At 43.3% G+C, this 23175-nt stretch overlaps 1 protein-coding gene across 1 annotated transcript in view; it reads left to right on the forward strand.

The window, feature by feature from the left end:
- Positions 1-23175, forward strand: part of LOC8027158 (lateral signaling target protein 2 homolog) — a 53972-nt gene that overhangs the window by 30047 nt on the left and 750 nt on the right. The window contains exons 2-13 of the mRNA XM_029989506.4: positions 6798-6944; positions 7024-7155; positions 7241-7390; positions 7450-7502; positions 7579-7668; positions 10440-10529; positions 10612-10713; positions 11951-12583; positions 12666-12826; positions 17841-17959; positions 20910-21090; positions 21858-21961. Of these exons, the coding sequence (XP_029845366.2) occupies positions 6798-6944; positions 7024-7155; positions 7241-7390; positions 7450-7502; positions 7579-7668; positions 10440-10529; positions 10612-10713; positions 11951-12583; positions 12666-12826; positions 17841-17959; positions 20910-21090; positions 21858-21961 (1962 nt within the window). The remainder of the gene's footprint in view (positions 1-6797; positions 6945-7023; positions 7156-7240; positions 7391-7449; positions 7503-7578; positions 7669-10439; positions 10530-10611; positions 10714-11950; positions 12584-12665; positions 12827-17840; positions 17960-20909; positions 21091-21857; positions 21962-23175) is intronic.

Genomic DNA, 23175 nt, shown 5'->3' on the forward strand with positions numbered 1-23175 from the left:
TCACACCCCTCATGCACTCGTGGCCCTCACGCCACTCACCGCCCTCACGCCCCTCACGCCCCTCATGCACTCATGGCCCTCATACCCCTCACCGCCCTCACCGCCCTCACAGCCCTCACGGCCCTCACTCACCCTCACACTATGAATTTTCCTGGTTCAGAAACTCACTCACCCTCACCTCACCTGTGAAGATGAGGGTGAGTGAGGGCCCTCATGAGTGAGGTTTGCCGAGGTATGCCCGGAAGACAATGCACAAGTTGAGGGGTGGCAAAAACCTGGATCTTTCATTTTTTTTAATAAAAACTAGGGTATCCAGACAAAATCGGTTTTCTGTAGTTCACTTCAGAAGTGTCAGGCATCAACTTCCACAATTATTTAAGCAAAGCCCTGAAATTGTTGCACAGCTCCTTTAAAAAGACTCAATCCTCTTCTCTCACAAACATCCGGTGCATCCAGACTGCAGCAGACTAGTCTGCTGCAGTCTGGATGCATTAGCAATTAACAACTCGCTCAAATAACTATTTTGTAGTCATTAACTTTTTTTTTCTTGTTTTAGGTATATTTTTTTTAATAAGCATTGACTTCCTTATGGATTTTGTTTCTGACAGAAATTATAGTCTTGAAATGTTTGACATGATGGGTTTTGTTGCTTTAATTTGTGAAGTGAACCTTGGCGAGGTGTTTTTCTCGAATTTATGCAACATCTAAGAATATAATTGTATAGTTATCAGCACATTCTGACATCATGAGTCTTTAAGGCAAATATCAACTACCACTCAATCAGTGGTAGTTCTCACTTCAGCTAAATTCCTTTTTACAGTTTATCCAATTGTTCATCTCCTGTGTAAAGCACATTATCATAGCTGATACATAAACAAGATATCTTCCAGTGATCTAAGGGCCAGTCTTTAAACACTAAAAGCGCTCTTTAGACAAGTGGCTTTCACACCACAGTGCTCTACCCCTGAGAGTACTAAAAAGCCCCTGAAAAGAAAATACTTTTTTTTTTCAACAGTCTCGTTGGGACACGCGTTTCAAAAATAAATTTTACGAGAAAAAAATAATTTTTTAGAGTAACATTGACGGCGAGAGATTTATTTGAAATTCTTCACGAGAAGTTCATGAAGTTCAGAAGTTCAAGAAGTTCAAAATGACCATCTCCGTCGTCAAGGCGAAGCCGATCCACCTCCTCCACGCGGCCGCCGAATTGCCGAGAGAGAAAACAAGTGTAAAGGAGGTGACTGCCGACTAAATCGCATCTCGTGCCGTCAATATTGCTCCGAAAAACGTGTCTCACCCAGACTGTTAAATTTTTCTTTTTTTTTTCTTTTTAGGGGCCTTTCAAGGGCACAGAGTTACTCCCCATGTATGTTGTTGAGGAACATTTTTCTCGGTAATTATTAGGAGTATTTGTCATATATATATATCATTTTGTTATAAATTTTGTTTTTTCTACTGCACTAGAAATATTTAAACCAATTGAAAATTAAATTTTTATCAATGTTTTTTTTTTCTTAGTATTAAAATTTTAGCTCTCTTAGTGAATAAAAAAAAATGTGTAACACAAAAACTGTTAGGTGCATATTTTTAATTCTAGTTCAGTATGTTGCAATACCTATGTAGGTGGCAAGAATAAAAAAATCAACCCTCTATAAAGGCAGGTTACGGAAATAATGGTACCTATGCACTAAAAAACACTGTTTTGAGATAGTCAAGTTTAAAGTAAAAAAAACAAAAACGGGTGAATAACAAGTTTCTAATGGCACCAACGCCCTCAGAGTCCTTTCTTCAATAGCCTCCAGCTTGGTAGTCGTAGTTAGTCATGTCTTCGCTTTATGGCTTATCTTTTTGCTTGCTGGGCCTCTTTTGTGACCTGTCGTGTCGCTCGGTCCACAAGGTATATTCGAGTGAGGTCAACTTCCCTCAGCCACTTGGTGTTCCACCCAGGGTTCGATCCACAGGACTCCAAAATATTAGCTCGTGCGATGCTGCCATCATTGAATGAAAGAACAGCATCCAATGTCGCCATTTTGTCGTTAAAAAACACGGGTGCTTGGAAGTACACATGTGGAAAAAATGTGCACAGCGTCTCGGGATTTTCTTGGTTAAAAAAGAGCTATGCAATAGTTGCCAGATAATTTTTAAGATGTTTCTCATTCCCGACATGCTTTTAAATCTGTTTTTGATTCTTTTTTTTTTTTTTTGGAAAATGTATTTATAAACAGGGAGTGAATCCCAAAAGGGGGCATGGTCACCTGCTGCTTGCATTCGGAAAGTGTCTTTCAGCCCGAAATATGACTTTCTAAGAACAGTGTGACTAAAAAATGTGCACAAAAAAAAACTCAAAACAAAAAGAAAGTAAAACTAAAATCTATTTGTTTTTAAACTTTCCCTTACCCTGTGCCCTTAATGTCTTGCTTTCTGACCATTGTGTGACTACGATTGACAGCGGTAGCTGTTGCATTATTGTTTGCTTTTAGTGGGCAGGTTGGGCTCTTCGCCAGTTCCCAAAGTAGACTTGCATGTTGTGCAGACTTTGAAATTGCACGTTTTTGACCGGGGAACCACTTTTGGACCGGAACGAAGACATGCTTGGATTGCGTGGGCGTCAGGCCTCTCAGAAACCACAAGCAGTCGCACACATTACACGAGTACCCGAGGGGTTGTCCAGCAATTCCCTCTGATATTCGGCGGTCGTCACAGCAAAGGAAACGAGGTCCCGTCGCATCCGCCGTTTTGCGTCTGCCTCGTGATCCCGCAACTCGTCATCTGCGGCTGCACATTCTTTTTGCCTTTTTCTAGGCGCGCGGAACACTGTGGCACGGAGAGCATGAGCGCAAGAACCCCACAGCGACGGGAGAAAGGGGGGGGGGGGGGGGGGAAGAGAGAGAGAGAGAGAGAGAAAGAAAGAGAGAGAGAGAGAGAGTTTTCCTAGAGATGACATAGTTGGGCTAGGGGCGACGATGGACATTGACATTCTCCCCCTCGTCCTCGCCCCTCTTCCTGTGATCACGTGGGTTTTCGCATTCAAACTACGACGGATTTCGTTGGAAAGGTACACTAACGGCTACTACTGTAAAATATAGTTTGAGAAGCAAGCTCTTTTATCACATGCATGTGCCCAGTTACCACCTTGTGACTTTCTCTGTAATCCACACTGAAATTTTTAATCGGAACATAATAATTATAATAATAATAATAATAATACAGTCTCGTTGGTTAACCTGGAGGGTGGGATGTGACCTGGAGGGTGGGGTGGTGATTGGGGGCACTAAAGCACCTATGAAGTGCTGATTACCTTGAAAACTCGCGAGGCATTTTCTTTTCTGTGCATTGCAAAAGAGCTGTGCTTGCTGGCCCATGGACTAGTCTTCAATTCACAAATGGCTAGCAAAGAAGCTGCTTGTTCTGAGGAGGTAGTTTTGCTCTGCGAGCTTCATGAAACTTGAAACTTGTTCCTATGGCAACAGCAATAGAGAAAATTTGTTTTACTGGCGCAGTGTTTTGGTGTCTTAGTGCAAAACAGCATATGTGGAACAATGCATGGGCAAGAACTACAGCAGTGGACAAATTTTTTTTTATTATTAGACAAGTTTTCCATAGTTGATTGTGTTTTTCATCAGGTGGCACGTTGGAATCTTAGTTGAGGTGCCCACAATCTGACGGAGGCTTACTGCGGAGAAGGTGCTATGGGGTAACAGAGACTTTAGTTGCACTTCAAAAGATCCCCAGGTGGTTGATGTTAGCCCTGAGTCCTCTGCTGAGGCATGCCAGATGCCCTTTGTTGGTATGGCATGCAAAACCCCTAAATTTGAGTTTGATTGCTTTATCATGGCCTTTCTTGAATGGAAAAGCTTGTTACAGAAGTGTTCATTACATGGGCCTATGCTTTGTGACTAATTTGATAGTTAGCCAAGCTTGCATTGGAACACTGTTTGTGTTGGTAATTGCTTGTCAAAGAATTTTGTAACAACTTCCGCTGTACGCTAGGAGTAACTCACTGTTTCTTTTATTCATATACAATATTGTTTCCTGTGTAGGTCCGTCTGTTTGCTGATGACATCAAACTTTTTTAAATGTGCAATCAATCCCCTCTTGATTGTAGACCTATTCAATCCGGCGTTGCTGGCATGTCCAAGTGGTGTATCAGTAATGCCCCATCCCGTCTCTTAATCCAGAAACAACTACTAAATAATTAGTGTCGCGAAAATTTTTTTTTTTTCTCAGTGGGCTCAGTTGCATTCTGGTAAACAAGATTGTTCTCTTCTTATAGCTCGGCATGTGCGTGGACAAGAAGCCTTGCCTTTTTCAGCCACGTTTCCCTCATTGAAGCCCAACATGTTGAATGTTAGACTCCATTGCTTGCTTGTTTCATGTTTATATCATCGCTGTGTATGATGCACCTATTAGGTTGGTGTTTGAGACCTTTTGTTCGCCTGTTTAGACTTTGTTTTTACTTGAAAGTCGAGCATAAAAAATATTCACAAGATTGTGCAGGGCACTCATAAGTTTTTTTGTTTTTTTTTCGTGTGTATTCTTGAGTTGGTCATAATTTTCTCATTTTATTCTCATTGTATGTCTGTAGTTGTTAATGTTATTATCCAAAAGTTACATGCTCATTAATCATTAATACCTTTTTTAATGCCATTCGTTTAATGTCATTCGTCTGTTACAGATGACATTACGCGTTTGAGTGTGACCGACTGCTTCGCAACCGCTTGTGACTGCTGCTGTTGAAACGTTTTATTTACATAAAAATAAAATGAGCCGCCGTCTGGCTTGACTAGTCATTTGAGACGGTGGTGTGGAGAGAGGGATATGGGACAAAGAGGACAGAGAGAAAAAGAGGGAGAGAAAAAGTTCTATTACAAGGGAAGGCCTGCTGCCCGCACGCGACAAGTCGAAAATGTGATTCCGGTGCTCGGGTGGCTTTGTGGGATGAGGAATTTAGGTGTGCGGTCCTGTGTGTGGAGTGCTTATGGCACTCCCAGGTGATGCGAGGGCATGTCACTGCCACCCTGCACTGGGGCCAGGGCGGACTAGGGCTCACATCATCCTGAAATACTGTCGCGATACTGCCCGACCCTGTTATGAACCAACTTGCCCAAATTTCCACTTTTCAACAAGGTAAAAGTTTAGGCATGCAGTATTTGGCTTCAGTTCTCATACATAATGTAAAGAATGATACCAGCGCTCATCAACAGCTAGTTGTGCTAATGATACAGAACTTCTTTAGAGTCATTCGTCTGTTACAAATGGCACGAAAACATGGCATGCGGTCGACCAATTCAACTGCATGTGTATGCCATGTCTCTAGTATTCCATTCAAGATGGCCACCTCCAGCCTCAACTAGGAAATGAAAAGGCATGCCATACTCGTCACACTAGCCACCGGGCACTGCGCGTGCGCAGAAACTGAACTCGCGTGAAGCGTCTGCGTATGCGCATTGCCGTCGACAGCGCCACCGCAGCTGCGTGACGTCAGGGCCACGTGTTGGCCTATAGCGGAGTATCCATGTTAACGGGGTCCGTGTTAATGAAACATGGCTAGTTTTTGCTTTACTTGTGTGTTCGTTCTCAAATACCGGCCGCACCCTGTATAGTACTGTTGGTATTACCAACCAACACTACCAAAGCGGTCTTGGTGCAATTTTTATCCAGCACACGTTATAGGTGGCCTGCTAGTGGGGTGTTATTTTCAGAAGTGTTCTTCGTAACCCAATCATTGTAAAAGATAGTCGTAAGAATTAAAGTCGATTGGGTCTCTGAACTGTGACACCAACTCTAGGCAATCATTATTGATAGCTATCTCCGACTGCCCCACTTGCCGGAAGTCAATCCCGCAGAATCCAGTTATGATTGGCTGGTTTAGCCCGTGGTGAAAGTTATCGGTCTGCCATTTTGGGGATGGACCCAGAACAACAAAAAAATTTATATAAAACATTTCCGCGTTACCACGGGTACGGCGGGTATGCACGGGTGGGAGCTCCGGGCATCAGTGAGTTAGGACGGAATGGAAGGTGCATTGATTTTCTCTAGCTTTTTTTATATCAAGTAGCGGCTAATCTGGTTCGTTACGGAGGATTGTCAGCTCGTTTGCTCGCTCCGGTTGCGCTGGTGCTGAGTTCCAAACTCTACACCTCAGATGCTAAGACAAACACCTGACTTCAATGTGTTTCGAGGTGAGAGGGAGAGAGATGGAGAAAGCGAGGAGCAAGTCATGTACCACTCGGAATGACGAAAAGAACTTCAATAAAAACAAACCAGTGTCGCCTCAGACCAGGAAAGTGGATTGCAGAGCTCACACGAGAGCGAATGCTACATTGTACACGATTTGCTTCGACCGCACAGGGCAGCTCCATATTGGGGAGGGTTGGAGCGCGACTGCTGCACCGCAACTCGGTTCTGAAACAAAGCTTGGGAGTTTCGGTACTCTGGGAACATCTAGTGATTCTAGTATACACTAGAACAACTTCATATATGCAGAGCATATGCAGTTACTCTAGCTAGGGTCAAGCGCTCCGCTGGTCTTTTTTTGTTTCGTTGAGCACTGTATGTTTTGTCAATTTGTATGTCACGGAGGAAGTTGTGTAGCTGTTTGTGGACACCGGGAAAGTAGAGTATTGTTATTATGTTTATGGGCCAATCAGCATCTTGTGTTCTTGTGGTGATGATAATGCTGTTGGCAAGATAAATCTTTGAAAGTTCAGCACCTTCCGAAGTTGATTGCAAGCTTGTTCCGATACACTTCATGGATAAAGGTTGTGCAACCCCTGCTTGTCTCTGGTCAATTGCAGAGGGAGGACACCTCGGCCCTGGCACAGTTCTACTGGGCTGACCAGGAACTCAATTTGGTGGCTACCGAGCTTGACAGCTTTGATGGCAGGAAAGACCCCGATCGCTGTTCTGCCTTGGTCAACCAGCTCCGGGTCTGCCAAGACAGGGTCAGGCGACGCTTCTCTGTCTTCTCGCTTTACGCATTGGTGTCTATGGCCTTCGCTGAACCTTGCTATGTTTCCTCAGGTCTTGGGCATCTGCCACGAAATTATGGATGAGGCCATTCCGGACTCCCGTGCTGACCGCGATTTCCGTGCCAAATTTCCCGATGACGTGCTGCAGGAGAACATGTCGGGCTTGCTGTGGTTTGGTGCCGAGGTGTGTAAAGCAAACACTCTTTCGCTCCTTGATTCTTCAGTTAAGTGTCTCAACTTGTGTAAAATTTGTCTGTGGTCTCTTACAGTGTCTTGCTGCCGGTTCGAATATTATGAACAGGGAGATAGAGAGCTCACAGATGCGACCCTTGGCGAGGGCCCTTACGAGGTCTCTGGACAATGTCAGGTGTCTTTTGCGTGAACAGTGCCTTCGGAACCCTCACGAATACCCGGGAAAGGTCAGTTGTGTTTTGGTGACTGTTTTCTGGCAAAACTGAATGGTGGGGCTTGCTTGCAGGTTAAAGAATCCCTTAAGACCTTCGATAGGCTCTTTGCAGAATTTGAATTAAGGTAAGCTACCTATGTGGCACATAAGCTTAATTGCAATCACCACCAGTATCTAACACAGTACACATTTTTCTCACAGTTACGTCAGTGCCATGGTGCCTGTGAAATCGGCTACGGAGTATCATTTGCAGCAGCAAGTTGTAGTGCTGTTTTCCGAAACACTGCAGAGGTGGGTAATGCCTTACTCAACTGCTTAATATAATTGGGTGTAGTTTTCTTCATTTGTAAAGGATTAGGCCCATTGCAACATCTTAAAGGAAGGGAAGAAAAGCTAGCAGACATGCACATGTGCACTAACCAAGTTGGATTGGAAATGACAATTGCTCAGAGATTGAAAATATTGTCATGCTTGATGACATTAGCACAAGGGGAATCATCCTAGCACTGTGGCAGTGCAGGTAGGCATATGGAACAACAAGCAGTGGACCAAAGATTGGCAACGTTGCAGGCTTTAGGTGGTGTTTCAGTCTTGCCATTTTGTGATGCTGAAATTCAAACATATGACTGTTGAAAAATTTATTGTGAGCTTAATCATTTAGTTTAATATAGAACATTTTAATAAAAAGTATAGTTTGGTTTTTTTTTTTTTTTTTTTTTTCAGGTTTGGCATACTTTTGGGGGGTATTATCTAGAAAGGAATTCTTTAAGTTAATATTTATACATATTAAAGTCTATACCAGTTTTTTTAGAACTTTTTTTGCTGTTGTGTGCAGTCTCTCCATTCAACCCAGACCGTATGTGGCCTTTCTGTTGCTTGTTTATTTTGTGAGCTCTGGGCAATTACTAACAAACGGTTGTGCTAAGCAAGGTTTAGTCATGGAGAGCTTGCATCTACCATATAAAATGGTAACAATCTGGAGGCTATGTGTTTGAGCCTGGCATGGAAGGAGAAAAATTAATAAAATAAGCAAAAACGAAGAGCACAAACGTGCTGTGTAAATTGAACATAATTACAAAGAACACCGAGACTGAGGACAGCACAAACACCGAGTCTCAAACACCACCGTTTAAGACTTTGTGTTTGTGCTGTCCTTTCTTGCCTCGGCTCGGGGGTTCTTTGTAATTATTTTTGTACAATAACATTTTTATCTATCGCAGTAGCGTGTGCAACGTTAAAATATTGATGAAACATGCACGGAGAAGTACAGAGGAGGCAGATATAGACAGGCTCCACCCAGTGTTAACATGATCCTTCACGTAACAAGAAGCATTGGAATTTTGCTGGTCATCTAGGTTGAAATTATTTTATATTATTGTAATAAAAACATATGTAGTTTCCTAGGTTTTTTACGTTAACGCATGCCCATTCTTTTCTGTTCATAACTGTTGGTTTCGGAAACGCTTTCTCACCATTTACCACGGCTGCTCAGTGCTCCTCTTCTGTACCAGTGCATTTTCACTCTGAACTGGTGAGCTGCCGAGGTGAAGCAAGTACAATACTCCGTTCACTCTTAAGCTGACAGTGCGTTGCAACCTATGTGCCCGTTGGAGCCAGTCATACGTCAATCTTTCGCCACGTGATCACACTTCCGCCCATTAGTGGTGCAAAACTATCGATAGTCAGCTATAGAAAAACTATAGATAGTACTATCGATGGTCGACTAGGATAGTACTATCAACAGTCGATTATCGGAAAAATATTGTTAATCGAGTATCGGAAAACTATTGATAGTCAACTATTGTAAACCTTTCGATAGTACTGTCGACAGTTTACTATCGATAGTTTTGCGACACTAGTAGTTTGCGTCGCTCCCTCTTCTCTTTTTCTCGCTTTAATTTTTTAAATGGAACACCAACTAGCCGAAGCACTTAACATCCCATTTTTGGTTCAGCTTTCAGTGATGACGAAGATGGGAGTTTGGGCGAAGAGAGGAGGAAGGGAGGCGAGCGGCGGTTCGGCAGCTGTGTTCGCTCTAGTAATGCAAAACTATCGATAGTACTATTGATAGTACCGATAGTTGCCAGAAATCTGACTGTCGATACTAGTAAAAAAAAGCTATCAATAGTCGTCGAATATCGAAAAACTATCGATAGTACTATTGATAGTCTACTATCAATAGTTCTGCGACACTATCGATAGTTCTGCATCACTACCGCCCATGCCCATGTGCATAGAGTGGGGTCAGGTAATGAATGGGAGGCGGTTGATTGGTCCAGCAGGTGCGTAGCTCCCACCGCACTGTCAGCTTAGGGGTAAACAGAGTCTATAGTAGCCAAAGCTGACTAGTCAGTTGAATTGAGGTGCCCAAAGACAACCGGTACTATCTTTCATAGCACTTGATAGTTCATGTGCTCAAGAAACTCTGGTCGCAGTGCTTGAGCCTCGTCATTAGCTACGATAGAAATTTTGAAAATGCCTTCATACATTGAGCAGCTGTGGAATATTTCAGACAGCGAAAACAATTCAGATATCATCTCTAAAGGACAGCAAACTTGACAAAGTTCAATCATGAAGGAGAACAAAAATTTAACCACCAAAAGACTGTTTACTGTTAAACTCTGCCCCAGCAAAACTAAGAGATGTCGAAGATAGCTGGCAACTCGACAAGGGAGTCGCAAGGTCACAAAATGACAATTATCTCCTCCTCAAACACCCATCAGCTGTGTTCTATTGCTTTTAACTACATACCTTTTTCGGTTAAAACCGAATTGTTGCGGAGCCCAAAACACCAAACCCTAAATATGAGCCACATCTTGGGAAGTATGAGTATGTGTATCTAAAAAATACATTACTGCAAGTTTTGCAATGGTATCTGGCCACAGTGTTAATAGTAAACAAAAGTGACTCACTGTAGCAGACCTCGCCATGTTTTAACATCACTGATTAGGAGTGTCATTCTGTGATCGGCCACATCATAGAATTGTGAACTAGAATTTTGTCTGGATCTTCCAGTTGCTGAGCTGGAATGGTTTTGCCACTTTGATTCTTGGCCATTTCAGGGCAATCAAGGTGAAACTGGTACCTCAGGAGATGGTTGACACATATGATCCGGCACTTATGTTCACTATTCCGAGACTGGCAATTGTTGCGTAAGTACAGAAGGCATCACCTCTTCAGTTGTTCTATCTTGAGCTCTCGCAGTGCTGATTGGTTTAATTCAATGTTTTTCAGGGGCTTGTTATTGTTCCCCGACGGGCCTTTGAATGTTGACAGGGATTTGTCTCGTCTTTCCGAGTTGTACCGGCCATTCTTCAGTCTTCTGTGTAAAATTCGGTAAGTAGCACCAGTCTTGAGTAGTAACGCGTTACTGTAACTTCGTTACTTTTTCGGTAACTTGTAACTGTAACGGGTTACTTTTTAAGAATGTAACTTGTAGCTGTAGTTCTATTACTTTTTCTGAAGTAATGATGAAAGTAACGACGTTACTTTTGTTGTTACTTTTCAGTTCTTTGTGAATAATATATCATTGAACAAGTATAATCTAGCTATTCCTTGCACTTTCCAAATGGTCTGTTCCGACATTTTCAGTGTCAATTGGCCTTGCATAAACTTGAGAATACGTTCTTTCTCGCGAGTCACTATCCGAATATAGCCACGTGTACATTTGATGAAAAAAAAAAAAAGAATGTAGTTATCTTTACGCACTTGCTTGTACTTTGTGACTGAACACTTATATCTCAGTATATTGAAGCACTATCTCTGTAGCGGTTTTTCTTTTTTCTGCGCACGCTTTTGAATCGGGTGAATCAACCGTGAAACAACAATACACACGGAGAGAACTTCGTATGTTTCGTATTTTGATTAGCGCCACTACTCCGCACTGCGCATGTTTCGTATTTTGATTTGCGCCACTACTTCGGCGTGGTTTCAACGGTGGAGGCAAAATTAACTGCTGTTTGCGCAGGGCTTGTTTTTGGTTTGCCGTGTACGAACTGAAATATATCAAAGGAGTCTATAAACCCAGCGCAACCGTCAACGAGCCAGCAATGTGCTAGTGCTACCAAGGATAGGGATGTTGATGAGAACAAAGAACTAGCATGGTCGGCGTACAAAGAGTATTTTTCTGTGGTGAAGGTATTTGCTAACTATTTGACCGCAGTATGCAAACTTTGCAACAAGGAGTACTCAGAGAACAAGTCTTCGTGTTCAAATCTGAGAAAACACATCCAGTTGAATTTTGGTCTTTATTCTTTTCATAATATTGACTAATTTTCCAGCTAAATTATTAAGTTTGAATTTACCGCTATGGTGGAAGCCCGACTGATTCATGTTTTTTTTTTTTCTTTCAAACACTAGTTTTTCCTTAATTTTTGTGTTATAGAAAAGTAACTGAAAAGTAACGTCATTACTTTTTGAAAGTAACTATAACTGTAACGGTAACTTCGCTACTTTTTTCTGAAAGTAACTGTAACTGTAACGAATTACTTTTTAAAAGTAACTTACCCCTGACTGAGTAGCACTTGCAAAAGAAGGAAATTGAGCCTGATGAGGAAGCCACGTTCCATTGTAGGGAGCTGCTGTGGACCCTGTCGCGAGAAGAACTCTGGCTTCTCGAGAAGACTCTGTGCCAGCTGGAAGAGCCCAAGACTTCCCTAACAAACGAGCAGACATCGCTTGGCACAGACGACTACGCCGTGCTCGACTCCGACATCTACATCAACCTCTTCTACCGCAACCACCAGAACTGCAAGCAGTTCATCGAAGACTTCTACAACCACAATTTTGCTGCTGCTTCGGACAGCGAGACCATCCTGCCCTTGCAGAAGGGCAAAGGGAGCCCCCTGCTGCGGAAGTGCACACTGTCCGAGAAGACCCTCCTGTCTCCACTCCACAAGGCTTCGAGTGACGACGACAGCAGCAACTACGACTCAGACGACAGCGCTCTCTCCGAGAGCTGGTGGCCCCTCCTGAATGACGTGCTGCAGGCCGGTGCGCCCAGGGAGGCTGCTCGCTCGTCAGAGCAGTCCGCAATCCACTCGAGACTGCGGCGAACGTCGGGGCTGTCGACCGCGTCAGACCGGGCACCCGTGGTTCCGCAGGTTCGAAGGTTGCAGAGCGAGCAAGGCGGGAGTTCGCTGGGATCTCCCTGCTCTAGCTGCAAGTCCCTCTCGAGCCTATCCATTTCGGATTTCGAGTCTATGAGGTGGGTGATCTCTTGTGGTCGAGCTTTCATCGTGTTTGTTTTCTGCCTGACAAAAGTGGTGACTAGAGCCCCTTGCCTTCAGCTACCAGAGCACAGACACCAGTTCCTACAATTCGGAATGTCATGACGACGAGGAAATAGCGCTGGCACTACAAGCCGTGGAGATTGCTTTTCGTAACGAAGCCCGTTCGCGGTTCAAGAGCAGCGAGGACCTGATTCACCGGCTCTTCGTATGCATATCTGGTGAGCAATGGGCGAGCTCTTCAAGCTGCATGTTCTTGTCTGGACGTTAACCCTTTGATGGTAGTTGTGCATCTACAGGGGCGATAACATAGCTCAAAGTTCCTGCCTAATCGCAAAACTGCGTGCACCCTGGGAGGTGCTGTAATTTGTTATGTCACTGGGGAACTATAAACATTGTCTTCGGTGTTTTGCCTTTCTAGGGTGTGGGCTGTTCCGGCAGTAGTGGCAATCAGAATGCCGGTACTCCTAATTCAAACTTTTAACACTTCTCAGAATTTAATTTATAGGATGAGAGCTCATCATTCGATAGAGCTCTGTACAGTACCTCCGGTTCGAAATCTGAGATCGCCGGAATATCACGGAAGTGGACGCACCGAAATAAAACCAAATGGAAAGGCAGCAATTTTTCACCTTCAGTATTTTTATTTCATGCTTCTCAACCTAAACAGCTTCAATAATTAAAAAACAAAACAAAAAACTCTGCATTGATTTTTCTTTTTTTGTCGTATATCCCCTTGGAAAAGACGCAACCATTAAAAAACTCTTGGAAAAAAACGCATCATTACAAAAGGGCTACTGTCGAGACCGCTTACAACGAAATCAACGGGAATCTGAAATCACTTCGCTATAGGCAACCTGCAATGCTGTTTGGTTTGGCGCCATCTAGCGACTGAAGCAAGAAATATTGGGTACCCCTGGGAGTGGCGGCTACATTGTTCAAACCTGAGCTATTACTCTGGTGGCGCCGCTGAGCCTAGTGTCTGAAGCAAGAAATACTGGGTATCCCAGGAAGCTGTGGTCGCGTAACGTGCCAGTAGAACGGAAGGTACGGCCCTGGCGGGCCAATCGGAACGTGACTGCGTATCACCGGAGCGCGTCTCAACTTCGAAGAAGTATCAGGCTTTTCGCTGCGTCATGCTCCAATATGCGTGCGTTGCGCTCGTATACGTCGCGCATTTCGAAGCCTTCGGCACGCAATGTGGGGCTTCTCGTTCGTCGTTTGCCAAGTTACTACGAGGCAGGGTATAACCGTGCGCTCTCACCCTGCTGGCGCCGCCTGGCCGTTGCCGGCTGCCTATATCCGCTATTTCGTTATAACCGACTTCAGTAAACGAAGTGCAAAAGGGAATGGTAAATCGTGATCGCTTCGCTGTAGCAAGTTTCGTTATAACCGGTCCTGACAGCAATAGCTTTTTCTTTTTTTTTTTTTTTTTTACAGGTATACTTGTCCGATTTTTTAAGACTGTTATATGTAGTGAGCCAATCAGGGAAGTTGGAAAAATGCTTTACAAGTGTTTTTTTTCTTTTTTTTTTTTTAAATTTGGCTATTGAACTTTTGGTAAATTTCCTATTTCTGTGGTTGGGCATGTTCTCGCATCTAATTTTGTTATATTCCTAATTCTTCAAAATTTTGAACAAAAAGGAAAAGGGATCCTTACACAAATGCACCGAAAGCCATTCTATGTGTGAACACTATTTAGAAGAATGTACTGCTATATGGATCAGAGGCCTTCAGTGATCCCTGAAGAAGATGAGGGTTTGTTGCAATAAACTCAAGCATACTTGAGAAGTTTTTTTTTCTTCTGATGGCTGCAACACTTTTGATATTTGCAATGGCACTGAAAGAGTGAGCGTGCGGCGTGCAATCTCCAATCGTAGCTTCCCCTACGTTAAAAAAACACCGCCTCCTCTTCCCTGTAAGCAGCTTGAATGGTATATACACCCGCCGGCAATATGAAGGTGAACACCTTACCTGGTTTCTTGCCTGTTTTACGGCTCTTTAAAGCTATGTTAATGTTAACTCTCAACGTCTCAAATGGTGCGTGGCTTGGGGATCTAAACTTTGCGTTCTAGCCTTCTTCTGGAACAGAGCTTGTTCCAAAACTTGCAGGAGCGTCAAAAACAAGAAGAGGGCTGTGCACCTTCATATCGCTCACAAGTGTACACTTGTACACTTAACCACAAAATAATCCCTTGCCTTTGCGGTGTTGCCTACAACCTTACTGTCCCAGGGTAAGAAACAAAAGTGAAGAGGGTTCTACGAGTGTTTATTGCTGCCGTCAGTCCCACTTTTTGACCTTGAGTATCTTGAACAACAGTTGGCTCTCGATAGTCTTGTCGGTCACCTTGCCTCGTTTATTCGTGAAGATGTCGACTGCCACGCTGTGCCTCACGAACGCTTGATGCACTGCATCATACCTTTCCAGTGAAGCAATGGAAGTCTCTACTCTGGAGAAAAAGCAAAGCGTCATCGTTGCAGCTGGTGCTTTGTACTTTGGAATCACGAAGCTGTCAAAATCGTAATTGAACTGACGAAGCCTGGAATAAGAATCGATTTATGTAGCTCTGATTATGTCACTATAATCTTAGTGTACCGACAAGTATCGCCAGATGGTGGTACGCGAGTATAGTAAGACACAACAATTACATATGACAATTTAATCATTAATTAGGTTCCCATATTAATTTTCCCTTGGTTCTGAACAGGTCGAGCCTTGGTTCAGACATGTCGGTAAACGAGAGAAGGGAAATTTTTTGATTTAAGTTATAACAGGTGATAACCAATAAAAACATCAGGACAGACCCAAGGCAATTAAGGTGTCTGTTAAAACAAGAAAATGTATACACACATTCGCCGTACATACCGTTCGTTGATGCCGTTCAGAAGCGCACTGAGCACGGGCCGGTACTTTGCACCTCAGTGTTCTCCAGGCGGACGTTCGCTGAGGCCACGGGCAGCGTTCCTCCATAGCGGCAGAAAATGGCAGTAACTATGCCCCACCCAGAAAGTCCGGAATCTTCAACATCCTTACTAGCCTACGTCAGCTACCATTTTTATAAAAATTAATATTAAAATTATGCTTTCGAGAACATGTTTTGTATGTAAAAACATACAAAACAAAATACCATTACGATTTCCGAAATGCTCACAAAAAGCTGACGCACAAAAGTGTGACAGGGATTCCGAAAACGTGGAATTCACAAATGAGGTCAGGCCAGCCGTAGCGCTTCGCCTACAAAACGGAAGCTTTTATAGTCGGTTGCAAGCTAAGAAAAAACCGGAAATGCCTCTCAGAGGAAAATGTAATCCTACGCCGAGAAACGCCAGCCAATCGTTTTCATGACGTCACGATTCCGTGGACCAATCGCGATCCTTTTGAAAAAAAAAAAGAAAAGCCCAACATGGCTGCTGGCCTTAGCAACGCGACGCTAGTTTCTCGTGACAATTATTCTGCTTTTTTGCACCGTGTTTTACGTGCCCGAGGTTACGCCACGAAATCTTAATGGTATCGGCTTGCGTTTGCAGCAGTTTTTGCGCGACAACGTGAGAATCCAGCGACGCTATCGCCAACAGAAATTTCGAAGCAGGCGCGAGACTTAGCACTGCTGAGAGGTATGTTAGACGTATGAGACGGTATGTGAGACAGTATCTTGGACAGAAAATGAATTGGGAAGACGGTACATTGGACATGACTTTCTTTACTAAACAGCTATTTCATTGACAAAAACATATTCTAACTTATTTAAATGTCCTGAATGAATTAAATAAATATTGTAGTAGTTTAAGACACGTTTCCTGGAGGAAGAAAAAGCAACGTTGCTAGCGAACTACTTTCTCGACGGCGGAGGCACTTCAGATGGGCGCAATGCGCTTGTGGGTGGAGCTAAAAGATTGTTCTCAGGTTGCATTCGACTATAGAAGCAAGTTGGTCTTGGTCAAATAAGGTGAAAAGCAGCGCAAAGCATCCTGTTCTCCAAGAGACGCAAAGTGTTCCAATATCTTTTGAGCAGCAATGAAAGATCATGCTTTGACTTGTACCACCTTCAGTTATTAGCACATTGCTTTCGGTGGATTTTAGGGTTCAATATTATTCCAGCCGAAGATTGAGCTTCTCCTGTTGGGACATTATGAAAGTGGTCGTAGTCACTATAACTGAGAGGGGCGTTGTTAATTCTTGTTTGTGTACTTACAGCCTTGAGCCTCTTGAAGAGGCAAACAATCACTGGTGTCTTCGATAGCAAAGAAAGAATGAACAGATTTAAAAAGACTGATATAGATACACTACACCAGCTTACCTGCACTTAAAACATTTTTTTTTTCTTTTTAGAAATAACTACCTGTACTCTGTGACTTGATTGCCAGCGTCTAATGTTGTTTGCATCAAAGTCAGTGTCTTTTTATTAGTGTGTTTCGCCTTGGCTGTAGGCAAGCAAGTTGACAAACGATGGTTTGTGAACATCCAAAATAACAAGGCAACAATAAAAATCATTCGAGAAGCTGGTGCTCTAAACAAAGGCTTTGATGATCCTAAGAATGCTAAAACGTTTTTTGTGTGTTTGTCAATGCATGAGTCGGAGTGACTGCGGTAAAATTTGCAAGAGTGAAAACCCCCTTTTTCTAACGATTGTTTTATCTGTTTAAATTTCCCTCCTTTTTCTTTGGCAAATAAACATGTAAGGAAGTACAGTACATCCATTATGTAAATAAGTAAGGAAATTACTTTACATTTACACAAAAAAAAATGTAATGAATCTGTTACAAAATTACTGGAAAAAAAACAAATAAAAGGAACTCCAAGTAATTTTGTTACTTGTAGTGGATTACATACAATTATGGTTTAAACTCTGAATCTGAACAGTGGCTAGCATAGTGCACATGCTTAGGTCGGCTTCTGCCTTGGCTTTAAATTAAAACAATACTTTGTTCCGAATGAATGTGGGCTAAACATTCTTTGTCAGTCATTGGAGGTTAAAAATGGAGACTTTAGGGGCCTCTCTTAAGAACTACCCACCCAGCACTCTAATAGGAGTGTCTTGGATTTTTTATTTCATTTGTAATAGTGACCTCAGCTATTAAAGTTCTGATTAATCTGATGAAAAACTAACTGGCAAGTATTTTTTTTATTCCAGAAATTTATAATTATTGTTGGAATAATATTCAGTTGTTACTGTAGTGGAGATGCTGTGGCAATACTATCCATTTCTTTATGAACATTTGTTCCTTTTATTTCAGGTGTTGCTGATCAGCTGCAAACTAATTTTGCCAGTGAAATGAGGAACATCTTGAAGTGCGTGTTTGAGATGAACAGCTCTGTCAGGCAGGAGTCGCCATCTAGTGCTGTGGAAGCAGAGGTGGGCTTGCCTGGACAGTGTGTGCTACGGACTGCTTTTCGGTATTGCTTTGCCTAACCTGCTTCTTAGCATAGTGCTACAGTAGAATACTTGGCTGGGTCTACCTTGCATAGCATGTTGTTTCTCAGGGATGTGCATGTGGAAACTAACTTCCTAATACCCTCCTGCTGACAGGTAACCAAATGAGCTTAACATTTATTCTTGAGGGGTCATCTCACTGTTATATTGCCCTGCATTATTGATGTCCGGTGCTGCATGAAGACACCCTTTCAATCCTTCAAGTTCCCCCAAAACCTCCATGTATCATGCCGACTGTAATCTTGGCATAATTACTTATGATCTTTTTTTTTTCTATAAAAATGTGGGATGTGTTGCATACAACTTTCCCTTTCCTGGGGCGACATGTTCCAAAACAGGATATCCTTCTTTTATTTTTTTTTTCTAGTCCAGATGTGGTTTTTTAAGTCCGTTATGTGGTGGATGTGGTGGTTGTGCTTTCATTTGTTCTCCAAAGAGGCAGTCCTCCATTCAGTTCCCCTATTGGCAGCTTTAGCAAAACATGCGGCACCTAGCGGAAAAACTGTGAACTACCTGGAACAGGTCGCTGGAAGCCCGCTAACACTAACGAACCATCTCGATGCTTGTCTGCTTGAACCATTTGCAAGTCAACAACTACTTTTTAACTGGCAGATGATTTGTATGTGACAGTGTGAAGTGTGCAATGACGGACACATATTTTGTGTAGTTAAAATCCATATCACTTGAAGGATATAGAAAATTGCAACTGTCCATCCTCAAGTTGGGCTATGATCAGTTAGTTGGGATTAATTCGTTTGACAACTCAAAGCAAACCACGCTGCATCTGCTTATTTTCTTAGTTACTTCCAAGTGCACTGAAGCAATTAAGCGGAAAGCCCCTCTAAGCGGTCTCGAATCACCCTGCCAACTCCATGGAAGGCTTGGGTTGGAATTTTGTAAAAGTTTAAAGCCGCCACAATATCATTATCACTCGCTTCCAAAATTTACATAATATCAGCATTGCAAGAGTAGTGGAGCCATGTGTTTACATTTTTAGATATTCCAGCCACGAAAGAACATTTGCTTGTGATTTGGTCAGTTCATTGCCTTTGGGCCGAGACTAGTCCCATCACCTTCAGTTGATTGGGGTTCCTCTTCAAACTACAAGCTAGGATCATTTGGCCAACTTGATGCAGTGTTTTACCTTTGGTGAAATTCAGTGCAATACAATTAGAAGGTAACTATGTTTAAAGTTGAAACCCCAACAAATGATTTAATATTGCTTTTGTAGGATTTAGATGATCATGACCAAAATATTTTGTCAAGATGACACTGAGAATCCTACCTATTAAAACTTGCATTAAAATGCAACTTGGCAACTTTAACAACCGGAAAGAATAAACTCGAAAAAGGGACAAAAACTGACTCATACAGTGTCAAGTTTAGCACCTTGGCAGGGTGCATCTGCTGCTGCTGAAGCCACACTGCCCTAGTTTTTATCATTTTCAAGAAGCCCATGCTTTTCCACTGCTGTCTCTTGTGGGGACTGAAGCTGTTTTTCGGTTGCATGTGTTAACGACTGCCCGATTTCACAGACTGAGAAATCATACGATGAGCTTCATGCAACTCGGACAAACTCTATGCATCGTTGCACAAAAGTGATGGCATCGACATCATTAGATCTGACTGCCAGTGTTACTTCTGCTCCCAAGCCCATAGTTTCAGCCTCGACTGAAATCCTTGAAACCAGAAGCTTGATACCCAGAACTCAACACCGTACCGTGAAAGGGAATGTACCCTACACCATGCAATCCAGTCAGTCACAGTCCTAAAAGTTTAGAAAATGGTATTTTCGATGCAAGCGATGGCATTGGGGTGTTTGCCTTCCATTTCAGGTGATGTGAGTTACAATGGTGGCTGAAAGTTAAATGAAACATTACAATTGTAACAAAAAAACAAAAAGAAATTAGATTTGGCCATCAGATTTTTTTTACAAGCCTTTCCGAGTGCCTGCCAACTTGTGTACTAAGGTATCTGCATGTTCAGAGTAACATGGTACGAATGTAGGCCTTCGGAATGTGCGATGGAACAAGTCTGCAATATGACACAAACAATGTTTTATTGCAGAAAGTTGCAGTTCTCTAAGATGCAGGTCTGAATTTGAACCTAAAACATGCCATATGGAGAGGAGCCTACCGGGTGCAATAAAATCTTCCCGATCTCATTTACTGGGGACTTGAGCCCCGATCCAGATCAACAAATAGCGCGGCATTCGGTGTACTACTACACCAATTTGCTTTGCAATTTTTATTATTTTTAAGTTTTAGCTGATCTCTTCATGAACTTGGCTGAAGGAGAATATTTACGCAGGCAGCGAGCTTCAAGTAGTAGTTGCACTACTCTGCCTGGAACACATCTCCGACTGGTGTGTTTTCCACACCCAAGAAAGTGGTCCCTCAATTTCTGCCCGATGACGTCATAGAGGTTATTGCCGGCTCCGATCCTGGCGTTGTCACAGCAGGGGGGGTGGATGTGGCGGACGCCTGTTCAGGTCGCTCTCCGCTGCGACAGTATACGGAGCTTCAGCAGCCAGGAGCAATTGGGACGCCGTGACGACAGCGACACTCGTTTGCTCATGCTTTTTTTTTCTCCGAAATCTGTGCACCCAACTGCCAGGATTGCGATGGCATGATGCTTCGGCTTTTGTTGCCACTTCGGGACCAGTTGGGATGCATGGACAGAATAGGACGCCAGTCGGAAACGCACTCCAGGCGACGTAGTTGCACTAAAGAGCGTTTCTCGGTGCCAGCTGCACCGGGCACGCTTTTCATTAGGTTCCCAGTCTTAAGGGGGCCTGATGAGGTGCTCTGGTGAGGAGGCTGGTGCCCCCCCCCCCCCCGCTGTGTTAATAGTTGAGTTCTTGTGTCGACAGTCGCCAACGGAGCGGAGCTCCCTGTCCGAGTCGTCCGTCTTCTCGCTCCCATTTCTGGACATCGTGGAAATGGAGGACTCCGGAGTGCGCCTTGGGTCGGGCAGGCGCTCTGTGGACAGTGCCGAGGAGGCTATGCCGGACGATCTCTCACTTGACCTGTCCCCCGAGTCTGGTGCCAGGAGTAAGCATGTCATTTCAGCTTGGTTTCTGCCTGGTCCTTGCTTGTCCTGCTGATGGCCAAGTAGCCAATCAGACATGGTTGGTCTCCAGTGCGCACGTGGGGAATCTTTAAGTAGGACCGCAGTACCTTCGACTAGGCAGCCAAGGAAACAGTGGGCCAATTTCACAGGCCTTCTGCGTGCGTGACTCTGTCTGTCCCGAAAAAGTACCGTACCACCATTTGAGTAGAGATGCTAGCTTTGAGGGTGATTTAGTAAGTCTGCCAGACACACTTGGATGCTGGGATATTCAATAATTTGAGGTAGCAGTGCGCAAGAACACTCATATGCTTGATCTGTTGAGTTCCAGAAAGGCCAGAAAGCTGGTGATTCTGATTTTTTTTAGAACTGTAGGTGAAACTGGCCTGTTGGTAGAATGCACCAGGGGCACATGCTAGTGAAGCCTAAAATGAGACAAGTTGTAGCAGAAATATTCCAGACAATACTGACCAGGTTCTAGATATATTAATCCGAAAATTCTGGGAAAATGACTGGGCTAAATTAAGTTACAAACATTTTGTAGAAATAATATAGAATTTTATTCGATATCGCTTTAATTGTTATTTAAAAAACATCACCATATTGTGGTCATGCGTATCGCACCAGTACGAGTGTCAATCAAGAGCAAGCTCTAAAGGCTTTTGATTTTGAACATAATTTATAAACATAATTTAAAGATTTTCCTTCAGTCTTGCTCAGCACAATGTGAAAATGTTTGCTTTTTCCACAGGTCCCCCGGTCTGGCTACCCGACGAGCTGACTGCCAGCTGCATGGACTGCAGCGCACATTTTACGCTACTGCGGCGCAGGCACCACTGTCGCAAATGTGGAAAGGCAAGCCCCTTTTTTTTCTTCTTTGTAAAGGTCAAGTTGCACTAAAGTAGGAGTGTACAAAAACACTCTTGAGTCAAGTATCACAGCTGGTATGTCCCTTGTGCTGTGAGGGCTGAAAATGACAGTGCTATTTGATTCAAACCCCCTCTATAAAAGAGTCAAATTATGATGGTGCACAAGCACATACCAAATTACCCAAAAAAAAAAAAAAAAAAAGTGGCTCCCCCTATCTGTTGTTGTTTCTGCCAGAAGCCTGTTGTTCTAATAGGTACAGTCAAATTCCACTAGAGCGAACGCTGCTTGAATGAAATTTTCACAACAAAGTATTTTCAACTTCCCATCGGTTGTCCATAAAAGGTAGTATAAAAGAAATTATTTCCACGACAAACTTTCCGAATGCTGCTTCACTTTAACAAAGTTAATATAAAATCATCTCTCAGTTTGATATCTATGCTTGCAACCTCCCCAAACGGGGAAAAAAAAAAAAAAAAAAGAAAAGCAGTATGTGCACAATTTTCTGGGAGCGGTGCGATTGCGTTACGACTAAAAATAAGCGGTTTGGTTCTAGGGTCCTCGACTAGAGGTTTTTCAAGTAGTGAAGTTGTGATTTCGTAAGGCACTGGTAAACAAAGTAAGATTCACACAGTTTACGTTCACGTTGGTGTAGGAGTGTTGAATTATATCCACATCACAAACGAGAAAACTGCTGTAATTCGCTGCTAACAAATGCATCCCAGAAACTGAATAATATGCGACCATATCATTAATGTTGGCTAATGTGAGCCAGGGCTGATGGCTCTGCCGGTGGTGGTCCGACGCAGTTGCTGGTGGCGTTGAGGGAGCCGCCACTCCTCTGGTTGGAGCCCCAGTGTTGGCCGGCTGAGCCTTCTCTGCCACTCGTGCCTTCTTTTCCTTGACAGCTACTCTGTCATAGGGGATGCTGATGAAACTGCTATCGTTTTCGTTCTTCGAGGAATTGCTGCAGCCAAACGCGGAACAGCTTACCATGACCCTGACTGAAAATGGCCGCCGCCTCAACCACCAGCATGGTGGTTGCCAGTGTTAGATTTTTGCAGGCCGTCTAAAGTGCCTTAAAAGAGTTAATTTACGTGCTGTATAACAGTTACAGTAGAAAAATTTAAAGTTGCAGATGTTGCAAAAGTTTTTTTCCCCTTTTTTACATCTACATGGTTACTCTTGGGAACCTTTTGACT

This window comes from Ixodes scapularis, unplaced genomic scaffold, assembly GCF_016920785.2.
Source record: "Ixodes scapularis isolate PalLabHiFi unplaced genomic scaffold, ASM1692078v2 PGA_scaffold9__187_contigs__length_104089568, whole genome shotgun sequence".
Taxonomy (NCBI): domain Eukaryota; kingdom Metazoa; phylum Arthropoda; class Arachnida; order Ixodida; family Ixodidae; genus Ixodes; species Ixodes scapularis.